Raw genomic sequence first — 12,909 nt, 5'->3', positions numbered from 1 at the left:
TCTGGTTATCGTGTTTGAAAATTTGCTTGTTGCACAAGACGCACTAGCTAAGCAAATGGGAAAAGTTTCTTTAAGGGTGAGGATGAAGCATTCTACACGAGTAAAAACAAAGGGAACTCCAAGCAACACACAACTAATTAGTCTTAAAAGAATAATGACAAGGCAAAAGATCATCAAGGCAGATAAAGTACTTGTTTAGGGGGGGGTGGGGGGTGGGGTTAAAAAATATCATAAGTTTGTGGGAGAAGTGTTACAATTGCGATGAGAAATGTCATATGGCTAAAGTTGTCTTTTGAAGAAAAAATTGGTGGAGAACTATGTTGTTGCTTCCAAAAATAAAGATGAATGGGATGATGAGGCATTATATGCTGGGGAAGAAGATGAGCTAGCTCTCACATCAACAACTTTGGAATAGATTGATTATGAAAAAGATTGGATTGTTTACTCAGGATGTTCAAATCACATGACATGTGATAAAAGAAAAGTTTCAAAACTTGTCAGAATATAATGGAAGTCGAGTGGTGTTGATAGGCAACAATTCAAAATTACCGATAGCCCATATCGGCAATACCACAGTCTCTCCCAAAAATAATGCAAATGAGGTGCCACTTCAAAATCTATCACATCCTGGGCATGAAAAATCTCATTCCAATATCACAAGCAACATTTTTTATGTCATTGTGTTCCGTTTGGTCCGCAAGATATAAAGGTTTATCATAATCTTGAGATTATGGAAGAGTCAACGATGATTGGATTCAGCTTATGTGATGTATGCAGAAACTGCATATGTTGACAAAACTAGAAAAAACAAGCCAACAGTTTATGGCATACGCAGCTAAGTCTTGTTAGTTATTCCAAGCTAAATGAGATTACGAAAAGATCGATGGCGATGGGGCTGCCCGAAAGTGAAGTAAAAACAAACACAATATGTGTCAGATGTCAACATGTAAAAGTACATCAATTGACATATGAAGAATCGAATTTAAAGCAAAAGATCCATAAGAATTAATCACTCGGATGTGTTTGGATCCATCTAGCAAGCCTCTATTGGTGAGATGAAATTCATGGTAACTTTCGTTGATTTTTTTTTCCAGTTACTCATGTGTGTATTTCAGAAAATAGAAGTGCTAAAACCTTATCAAAGTTTAAGATGATCAAGAAAGATCAAGAAACAGAAATTGATAAAAGAATTCGCTGTCTTTGCAGCGACAATGGAGGCGAATTTACCTCAAACGAGTTCTCCATTTTCCTTCGAGAACACTCCACAACAAAGCTGGATAGCAGTGATGAAGAATATACATCTAGCTGAAATATGTCGAAGCATTCTTCATACAAGAAATGTTGCTAGATGATTTTGGGCAGAAGCAATGAGAACCGCAGCCTTCATAATCAATCGGATTCCTCAACAAAGATTATATTTTAGTTGCCTTTTGAATTATTGTAGAATATGAAGCCTACGATTAGCTGTTTTTGAGTTTTGGTTGTCTTTATGTTTTATACCTTATCATTTACGTAGCAAAATGGACAAGAAGGTTGTCAAGTGTATTTATGTAGGATACGTTGATCAAAGAAAGAGATGGAGGTGTAGTGATCCTACAACTGGAAAGTACTGTACACCTCAAAATGTGGTGTTTGATGAAGCATCTTCATGGTGGTTTTTAGAAAATGACATACAAACAGATTAAAATGTCATTAAATAAGAACTGCCACCTTCTCAAAACGATACATATTTTGGTGATGATATCCAAAAAAGCATATCACAAAGTTCTTGGAGGACATATGTGCATTAACAAGCAAGCATTGAAGGAGAATCTAGTGGAGTAGAAGAATCAACTTCTCTCAAAGATCAACAAGTCAGAAAACCAAATGCTAAATATGTCAATGTTGCAATAATATAGAAGCAAATGAAAAAGAACCGGAGACATTTGAATAAGCATCACAAAATCCGGCATGGAAAGCAACACTGGACGAGGAGATTGTTTCATTAAGACATGAATCAAACTTGGGAGCTTGTACCATAGGCTAAGTATGTGAAGATTATTTCTTGAAAATGAGTGTATAAAATAAAGTATCGCTCAAATGGTTCAATTCACTACAAAAAAAATGGTTGGATTAGCGACGGTCATATGATAAACCGTCGCTAGTATAGCGACGTTTTTTGAACAACAGTCGCCTATTAAAGGTAGCGACAGTTTATCAAAAATCGTCGCTACACTAGCGATGGTTTATCAAAATACCGTCGCTGATATTGCGACTGTTCGAAGAAACCCGTCGCCATTTTTTGCGTCGGGTTTTTTCACCGTAGCCATGTGCGACGAAAGATTGCAAGACCGTCGCAATATTAGGCGACGGTTTTCAGAAACCGTCGCTATTAGCGACGGTAGTCGAAAACCGTCGCTACTAGCGACGATTATGCACAAACCGTCGCCGATCTAGACGATTTAACTCAAAACCGTCGCTAATGGCGACGTTTTTGCAAAAACCGTCGCTATTATTCTTATATACTTCCGATTATAAATTATCGACATATCATTAAAAATTCTTACGTAGATTAGAAAAATGTTGACCAAAATACGTAGTCCAAAACCGTCGCTCATAGTTTGTTGCTCCTAGATGAGCAAACATCAAAGAGATATTGATATCAGAAACATTAGTTAATTATTGATATTTACAATTCATGATTTTATATTTACATAATCATGCATGTTTTTTGGTATATATTGTAGTTCAATATATATAAATTTTAAGGATTCGGCAACTATGATCATTTTCATAGTCGTTTTTCTACTTGAATATGTCTATCACGCACATTTAGTATATATATATATATATATATATATATATATATGAAAGAGATTGATACATAGTGTTTGGGCTATCATATGATTTAAAATACTTAAGTTGAACAGTGATCCATTAAATATAATTTTGAAAAAAGGGTAAAAATCTGGTCCTAAAATAATAAATTATTGTTCACATCACTACATCAAAACTGTTAATTTAGCGACGGTTAAAGGATAAACCGACGGTTTTTGTTAAACCGTTGCCCATAGCGATGGTAAATATCAAAACCGTCGCTAGTGACGACATCTTTCAAATACTGTCGCCCATAGCGACGGTTATGCCCAAACCGTAGATTTTTTCGTTTTAATTTCGTAGATTTGCTCGTCGGTGTGATCTTCCAGTGTTACGTGGATCTGCATATTTTCGCGCACGTCAGGTTTTTAAAGCGTTTTCTTTATAGAAAATTTAATATTTAATTTTTGCATAATATTTTATTTATGAATTTTAGTGTAGTAGATTATTAATTTTGTAAATCATTGATTTTACTAGATAGATTAAAAACCGTTGCTTCATTAAGCTAGGGTTTTTTGAAATACCGTCGGTTAATAAAGCGACGGTTTTGTAAATAAACGTCGCTAAATATAGCGACGGTTTTTATATAACCGTCACTTAATTGAGCGACGATCTCTATGTAATTGTCGCTAATAGAAGCGATAGTGTATCTGAACCGTCGCTAAATAGCGACGGGCTATTTATCGAAATCGTCGCTATATTGCGCCGTTGTTGTTCACAAAAGCGTCGCTATTTGTAACGATTATCGAGAAACCGTCGCTATGTGAAGGCGACGCGACCTCCGGTTACGGACCACCAAATCGTCGCTACAACCGTCGCCTCACCGTTTTAGCGACGGTTTAAACCAGTCGCTAACCACCTTTTTTTGTAGTGATTTAAAGTCACACAGATCGTCTTGTTGCTCGAGGGTTTTCTCAACAATATGGATTAGACTAAGATGAAACATTTAGTCTAGTCACAAAGCTTCCACTGTTCGAGTTTTACTTACATTAGTAACCAGTAAAGTTTGGAACTTGTGACAAATGGATGTAAAGAATATATTCTTACATGATGAGTTGGATCGAGATATCTACATGAATCAACCTTCGAGTTTTTAGAGTCAAGTTCATCCCGAATATGTGTGTAAGTTACGAAAGACACTTTATAGGTTAAAGCAAGCACCGATGGATTAGTATAGTAAGATTGTATAATTTCTATTTCATAATGGTTATTCAATGACATCTGGAGATTCTAGTTTGTTTGTCAAATATGATGGAAAACGCCTAGCTATTGTGCTAGTATATGTGGATGATTTTAACATGAAAACGTGAAGACGAAATTCTTCAAACAAATAAAAACTTGTCTGTTTATTCGAAATGAAAGAACTTGGACATCTCTAACATTTTACTGACATTTTACTGGTCTAGAAATTGATCATATTCAAGAGAGAATATCTCTTTGTCAATTAAAATATTCAATAGACTTCTTGAAGAAATTTGAGATGCTTGAGTGCAAATCAATTTCGTCTTCGATGGAATCAAATACTAAAATGTGTGCTGATCATGAAGAGATAGATTTGGAAGACGTGACAATGTAGCAATCGGTAGGTAGTTTGATTTATTTAAATATAACGAGACTTGAAATTTTTTAAGCAATTGGAGTGAGGAGCCGATACATACAAGTTCCAAAGAAGCCTCAATTGGATGTAGTTCGACTAATTTTGAGATATGTGAAGAATACACTCGGTTAAGATGTATCGCATAAGAAATATTGAAATTACAAATTAGTTGGTTATTGTGACGTCGACTATGGAGGTGACCATGACACTCGACGTTCAACTACATGGTTTGTTTTTATGCTTGGAGAATGACCAATTTCTTGACGTAACAAAAGAAAATCGCATCTTTGTGTGATTTGGGATCAATCAAAAATCATTTATATTTTTTGATAAAACCATATCATACATATATATGAAATGATAAAATCTTTAGATCATAAATCTCCCAATATATTCCCCATGTGAGCACCTTATCCATTCTCAAGCCAAGAGATATGAATTTCTGTTTGGATAAGCTAGAAATAATTAGTATAATGACTCAGAGAGAGATTAAAAGCCAAATAAATCCAAGTACAAAAAAAAAAACATCAACTAAAACAAATCTTTTTAAATCCAGATGTCTCTTTTTTGGTGTACAAGATTTGACATTTTGGCTTAGTGGAAATCACTATCATTTTACATGGTTTTCTTTTTTCTTTACCATCTTGCTATTGTCTTTATTAATATGTTCCAGTTCATTATTATTAGGGAAAAATAAAAAGAAAAAGAAATGATAAAAAAGTACATTAACCAAAAAAAAAAAAGAGAAATACTTATCTATACTATATTATCACTAAAAAAAAAATCTTTCTGATTTTGTCCCCAGACGTTCTCTAAGAATAGAGATTTCATTTTATGTATTTAATTGTACTTTTAACACATCTCAACAATTTTTTCTCTACATTTCTATCCACTAATTTCTAAATATTTAGTAAATCATTTTAAATTAAAACATATATTTTTTTAAAAAATAAAATCTAATTAACCAACATATAATATTTATGTGTATTAAATTATATACACGTCGCTAGTATGAAATTACAAACGCAAGTGAGATGAAATTTTTTACTTTACTATTATATCCTATGAATTATTGTGAAAAATGCTAAGATTGGGTTTTATTGACAATATAGTATCTCTAGTTTATTGTTAATTTTTTATGACGATAGAATTTGTTACAATGATTATCATTCGATGCACATTGAATAAATCATCGAATTAAGACAGTAGTACTCAGACCATATTGATTAGAGTAGGTCTCTTATGAGACAGTATCACGGATCTTTATCTGTGAGATGAGTCAATTCTACAAATATTGACAATAAAAAGTAATACTAGTATAAAAAGTAATATTTTTCATAGATGATCCAAATAAGAGATCTGTCTCACAAAATACGACCCGTGAGACCGTCTCACATAAGCTTTTATCAATTGATCAAATAAATCACATTTAACAAAAATATCTTTTGTTTTATTTATATATTGTAAATGATTGATGTTCTTTATGATGTAACAATATTTTGTAAAAACAAATAAAAAAAGATATTTTTTTTGCTATCATAAAAAAATATTATTAAACCAAATGGGTATAGACGTACTCAGCATCCTATAAAAGCTAAGAAAGCGATGGATGAAGACAGAGATAAAAATTTGGTTTAATAATTTGAAAAAAAATTATGATATTTTAACTTAATAATATAAAATATTATAAAATTTTAAAAATAATCCATGCTAATAGAAAATATTAATTATTCAAATATTTTTATATATAATATGATATATATCTAAATTAAATAACTTCCACCCGAAAACCAAGAATAAAAACGTGAAAATTTCCAATTTACTTCTAAAAAAATATTTTCAAATACTTTTAAAATAAAAAAAATAAAACGAAACTACAGTAGTATACACCAAGAAATTGCGTGGGATTTCCCAATCGAAATGTTCACGCGCTAGGCTATAGTATTAAAGCACGTGACAATTGATTGGTAATTTCCACATTATGCTGTTCCGCATCACACTTGATCCCCTCCCACCCTCTTAAGTCGACGTCACCATGTACATGGAGCAGAAATTTTCACGATGGAACCGAGGGGCACCTTCTCCGCCGTCAGATCAAAATTGAAATCTCGTTTCAGTCGTCGATCTAGTCTTATCATCAGCTTCGGCAGCCAAAGTTAGTTTCCCTGCTATAAATTCAAATGGTCGGTAGGTGAAAAAGCTCTTCCCCTTCTCCCTTGCGGAGCCATACTCGAATTCTCATTCTCTACGAATCTCAAATCGTGTTTCCTGCGTCTGAAAGTTTCTATTTTTACAGTACTGAATCGAAGATATCACCTGGTGAGTTTATTTTTTCTTTTTTTTTATGGCTCGGAATTGTTTGATTATTTGGGCATTTGGTTTACTTCCTCTTGAGTGATGAAAAACCCTAATTGAGACTTGGTCTTAAGATCTGATTTGGAATGCTCCTTTGTGTGCTTATGTACGGATAGAGTGATTATGGTTGAGCTGATGTGCAGAAGGGTTATTATGTTGATATTTTACTCATTTGGAGTACATAATAATCGGGTTTTGATGCTTGTGGTTTTTGGTATTTCGGGCAGATATCTGTATAAAAAAAATTCAACCTTTTGTTACGTGTATGTGTGTGTTTTTATTTTTATTTTTATGGTGCTATCGATAATTAGGTTTTATGGTTTTCTCTGTTTTGTTGCCTTTGATTTCTTGTCGACGATCTTTGTGAGTGTGAGCACAACATGCTTTATATATATGCCTGCATTATGATGGAAAATTACACAAGCTGATCTCTATCTTGTGCAAAACAAGTACATATCCGCGTTTATCAAGTTATATGATCATATAGCCATTTTTGGTACATCAAATGTAAAGTTTCAAAAACTATTTCATTTCAATGGTAAAGCAAAAAAAGATTTGTGTGGTAAACTTGACTCTATTTCATATTAATATTTGACTTAAGGAACTCAATATTCTAATGGTATAGATGAATATGCGCAAAAAGTAATAAATTTATCTAGTGAAAAACTGGTGCCTGCCTGCATTCATCTTGTGTCAAAAAATTATAAAAAGATATATTTTTATTGAAAGTCACCTAACGTTACACACGTGTATCAGATTTTACTCAGTGACTAGTGTTGCCTACGACATTAGTGGTAGGTTGGAATATGTACTATGGCTATGACTGATTGTCACATTCCTTTTAAAAAAATTTCTCCAGCATTTTGGAGTTTTGAGTTATACTTTCTCACCATTATAAATCTTCTCTTTGCACTAGGCATTGGAAATTGATTTGTGATGGAAAATCATAATGCTGTTGTCGATGCTGCTAAACTAGAGGAGACACAGGGCGGCGAGAGTGAAATATTTGAACTAACAGTAAAGAACAGTGTTGCCTTTAGTATGGATGGATCAAAGGAATCAGATGAGGATGAAGTGTTTGAAGAGGCAGTCGAGGTGGAACCCACCATGGTTGATTCAGATAATAGTGTTATAACTGAAGATGAAAAAATTGAATCAAGTGGAATCATGGAGAGCAGTAAGGAAAATACTAATTTAGTCAGTGATGCCGAGGAGGCTGAACATTTGATGCACAAGAATAATGGAACCATTGATGATGGCGTGGTTGAGGATGCGGAAGATGACCCAATGGAAATTGCTGATTCAACTACTTCTGTTACTAAATCTGACAGTTCGTTGCCTGAATCCCCACGAAGTGCTGGGGATGCGGTACCAGATATTGCAATATTTGTCAAAACTTTGACTTCTGTTGATGCAGAAGACATTGTGGATGCTAGTGCTAGAAAAGAGGGGATATGTCAAATGTCAGAACCTCCAGAAGCTAAAGAGTTACAAGGAGCTGAGACTGATCCAGAGAAGCCTGACATGAAAGGAAACATTCACGAGATTTCTGAAATCCGAGATGCTAATGAAGTAAAAGGAGGTGATACTAGTTTTCAGGTTGCTGATAATGGTATAAAGAGTGATGCCAATTTGGTCGGCACTTTGAATCATAAAGGCATAGAGATTCCCGATACTGATTCAGTTAAAGGACAGAGTAATGATACATCAGCAGAAACTATAGATGCCAATGGATCTATACGAAATGACAAACAAAATCTAATCGTAAATGAGCCAGTTATTGTTCCAGGTTCAGATTATCAGGGTCAACAGATTGCAAGGACTCCAACTAACTCGCTTAGTGAAAGTGAGGAGGATCATGCTGGAGAACAAGAAAATGGACAGATATTAATAGATTCTCCAAGTGTGGAAGTTTCAAACTCTGATATTCTGGATGTTGTCCCGGAGGAAAGCAAAGGTATTTGTACTGTGGATGTAAGTCCTGGGGTCTCCTCAGCTGTTGCTGAAGGCTCAGAAAAGGAAGGAGAAGGAGCGAAGGATGGGAAAATGGAAGAATCTATCTCAGGGAGTAGAGTACAGGAAGTTGGACCCAGTACTGGTATTCCATCATCATCTGGTAACACCTCCACTCCAAGGCCTTCTCCAGCTCTTCCTGCAGTCACTGAGCCACATGCTCTGGTGCAAGAACCTGTTTTCCAGGATAATTCAGTCAAGAGAGCGCAGGAAAACAGACCTGAAGCAGCCTTTTCTCCTTCATATTCCATAAGCCCCCAATCTACCAGTCTTGGTCAAACTGCCTCACCGGTAGAACCTGCTTCTAGCAATTCTAGAAATAAAGAACACTTGTCTCGGTCTGCATCTGATATTCCACCAGCCAACAGTAACTTATCTTCAACTCGTCCTGCTGGCCTTGGGCGTGCTGCACCTCTACTAGAGCCCACTTCGAGGGTTGTCCAGCAGCCTAGAGTGAATGGTGCGGTTTCCCCAATACAGAACCAGCTTATTGAGGATCCTGCAAATGGAGAGGCTGAGGAATATGATGAGACCCGTGAAAAGCTCCAGATGATTCGGGTTAAATTTCTGCGTCTTGCCCATAGGCTTGGTCAAACTCCACATAATGTAGTCGTGGCTCAAGTTTTGTATAGATTGGGTTTGGCCGAACAGCTACAAGGAGAAGTGGTGGTCGTGTGGCTGCATTCAGCTTTGATCGTGCAAGTGCAGTGGCAGAGCAGCTTGAGGCAGCTGGACAAGAACCCTTAGATTTCACGTGCACCATCATGGTTATTGGAAAAACTGGGGTTGGTAAAAGTGCAACTATAAATTCCATATTTGATGAAGTTATGTTTGGCACTGATGCTTTTCAGTTTGGGACCAAAAAGGTTCAGGATATTGTTGGAACTGTGCAGGGAATAAGGGTACGAGTGATTGACACGCCCGGGCTTTTACCATCTTGGTCAGACCAGTGCCAGAATGAAAAAATACTTCGTTCTGTCAAAAAGTTTATAAAGAAAACACCTCCTGATATTGTTTTGTATCTTGATAGATTGGACATGCAGAACAGAGATTTTGGAGATATGCCATTGCTGCGGACGATCACTGAAATCTTTGGACCGTCGATATGGTTCAATGCTATTGTCGTTCTGACTCATGCTGCATCTGCCCCACCGGAAGGTCCTAACGGCACAGCTACTAGTTATGATACCTTTGTGACCCAAAGGTCCCATGTCGTCCAGCAAGCAATTCGGCAGGCTGCTGGAGATATGCGGCTAATGAATCCCGTTTCATTGGTGGAGAACCACTCAGCATGCAGGACAAATAGAGCTGGACAGAGAGTATTACCAAATGGTCAGGTTTGGAAGCCACACTTGTTGCTTCTGTCCTTCGCTTCGAAAATCTTGGCTGAAGCAAATACACTATTGAAGTTGCAAGATGGCCCTCCTGGAAAATCCTTTGCTCCTAGAACAAGATCACCTCCTTTACCTTTCCTTCTTTCATCTCTTCTTCAATCAAGGCCTGAAGTGAAGCTTCCGTCGGAGCAATTTGGTGATGACGATGATATCATAGATGATCTGGATGATTCCTCAGACTCGGACTCAGACTCATCAGAATATGATGAGTTACCGCCTTTCAAGTCAATGACTAAAGCACAGCTGGAAATGCTGAATAAAGCGCAAAGGAAGGCATACTATGATGAACTTGAATATAGGGAAAGACTTTTCATGAAGAAGCAGCTGAAGGAAGAGAAGCAGCGGCGGAAGATGGCAAAGAAAATTCAAGAGGAGGCTAAGAATTTACCTGCTGAATATGGTGAAAATGCAGAAGAAGAGGCCAGTGCTGCTGCATCAGTGCCAGTTCCCATGCCAGATATGGCTCTGCCAGCTTCTTTTGATTCTGATAATCCTACCCATCGATATCGCTCTCTTGATTCCTCCAACCCATGGCTTGTAAGAGCTGTCCTAGAACCCAATGGTTGGGACCATGACATTGGTTATGATGGCATAAATGTTGAAAGATTGTTTGTGGTAACAGACAAGGTACCGGTGTCTTTCTCTGGTCACCTTTCAAAGGACAAAAAGGATGGAAACCTTCAAATGGAAGTTGCTAGCTCGGTGAAGCATGGTAAACGGAAAGCAACCTCGATAGGCTTTGACATGCAATCAGTTGGAAAGGACTTTGCTTACACTCTACGAACAGAGACGAGATTTAGTAATCACAGATTGAATAAGGCTGCTGCAGGTCTTTCAGCAACTTTGTTGGGTGATGTTTTGACTGGTGGACTAAAATTAGAGGATAAGGTACTCTTTGGCAAACGGGGTCAGTTAGTTGTTTCTGGTGGTGCCATGTATGGTCGCGGGGATGTGGCTTATGGTGGTAGCCTTGAAGCAACTCTGAGAGACAAAGACCACCCTTTAGGGCGTTTTTTGTCTACTTTGGGGATCTCTGTCATGGATTGGCATGGAGATCTTGCCATTGGTTGCAACTTTCAGACCCAAATCCCCATCGGACGACACGAAAATTTGGTTGGCCGAATCAATCTTAATAACAAGGGGTCTGGTCAAATGAGTCTCAGACTCAATAGCTCAGAGCAACTTCAAATAGTATTGATTGGATTAATTCCTCTAGTCAAGAAAATTCTTAGTTTTTCTCAACCTGTGCAGTATGGATAATGATGAAAGTGGTGGATAGTATCAACAGACCTTATATATTCCAAATTTTTTCTTTGCCATCAATCCTTCGCAATTTCAGCAACCAACATAGGTATTTATGCCCTTTTTTCACAGTTAACATTCTTAATAATTTCACTTTCCTCTATGGTTTAGTAAATGCTAGGAATGGTTATATTTTCTTCTATCAGAGTTTACAAGCAAGTGGTTGATAATTTGTCAGATGCTTTTGACGGATGATTGAATGCAATTAATATCCCACTTGAATATGCCTCGTATCAGCCTTAAAAATGCCCTCGTGAATGCTTCTGGCATGTCTTACTCCATCGTTCTTTTTTAGATTAAGGCTTTTTTTTTTTAATCATGCCCGTATTTGCTTCAGTTTTGTTATGATATTTCTTTTTCATGTTCCAGATACTTCCTTCTTGTTTGTTGCATAGGTAGAAGCTACTAGAATTGGCTTCTTCAGGGACAATGGTCGTATAGCTGGTCTTGGGAAGATTGGGACATTCAGATTGTAAAAATCATTGATCCTGTTCTTTGGGGGTACTTTCAAGGACAGTCTCTTTCTTATTTTTCTTCCTTGTAGCTGGTTTTGAGTACGTAAGGTTTTTTTACATGTGTTGTTGGACAAACTTTTGGAGGTTGTAGTTTTTGCTTAGTTATGTTCATTTCATATTTTTTTTTTATATTTAGACAAACAATGAGTCTCCTTTAGTAATTTCTACATCTATTTTAGTCGTTGGTCTACTTTCATGAAATCGGAGATATATTATGCCGTCTGCCAGGTGAAATAGAAATTTGAATTTGATATATCTATGGCGGATTAGTTGATCGGACCTGAATCAATTTTTGTTTCCACAACAGATTCGACATTTTTATACCTTACATTTTATTCTCCGTCTCCGATGTTGCTTGCTTTTGTATTATTATCCTAGAAAAGTACAAGTTGATTTATTAATTCTTTTGTATAATAATATCACAGTCACTCAAATTTTCACATGATTTCTAACATATTATTGGTCTCACGTGCGGAATTTGAGATAATAAAACCCGAAAATAAAGAATAAACTGGACACCGAGATTTACGTGGAAAACCCCTAAAAATTATTAGGGTAAAAACCAGGGGCAAGATTAAGAGAATTCTACTATAATATTTTGTGTTGTACAACTCACTCACTGTGTTTTCAAAGAGATCACACTCTCTCTTAATACAGGAGAACAAAACACCTCACAAATATTATAGAACTAAGCACTCAAATGCTTATAAGATGAAGAAAACTCGAAAAAGGGATGATTTCAGAATGAAGGGGGAAGCTCTATTTATAGAGCCCCTTGACCGTGTGAATACGCGTTAAAAACGCGTATTCATATTTCCACGAAATTGCCAACCCACGTTTTGCTGCCTACTGCCTTTCTTGACTGGCCCCACCTTCT

At 36.4% G+C, this 12,909-nt stretch overlaps 1 protein-coding gene across 1 annotated transcript; it reads left to right on the top strand.

Moving 5' to 3' along the window:
* Positions 1-6,485: 6,485 nt before the first annotated feature.
* Positions 6,486-12,210, top strand: LOC142505788 (translocase of chloroplast 120, chloroplastic-like). The gene is given in 5 exon segments (XM_075618897.1): positions 6,486-6,772; positions 7,725-9,479; positions 9,482-11,566; positions 11,664-11,783; positions 11,887-12,210. Coding segments are annotated over 2 exon segments (3,729 nt in total). The 5' UTR covers positions 6,486-6,772; positions 7,725-7,744; the 3' UTR covers positions 11,476-11,566; positions 11,664-11,783; positions 11,887-12,210.
* Positions 12,211-12,909: the final 699 nt, after the last annotated feature.

Source organism: Primulina tabacum, chromosome 10, assembly GCF_025594145.1.
Source record: "Primulina tabacum isolate GXHZ01 chromosome 10, ASM2559414v2, whole genome shotgun sequence".
Classification (NCBI taxonomy): domain Eukaryota; kingdom Viridiplantae; phylum Streptophyta; class Magnoliopsida; order Lamiales; family Gesneriaceae; genus Primulina; species Primulina tabacum.
Note: the sequence above shows the minus strand (reverse complement) of the source record. Positions and strands in the feature narration are given on the sequence as shown.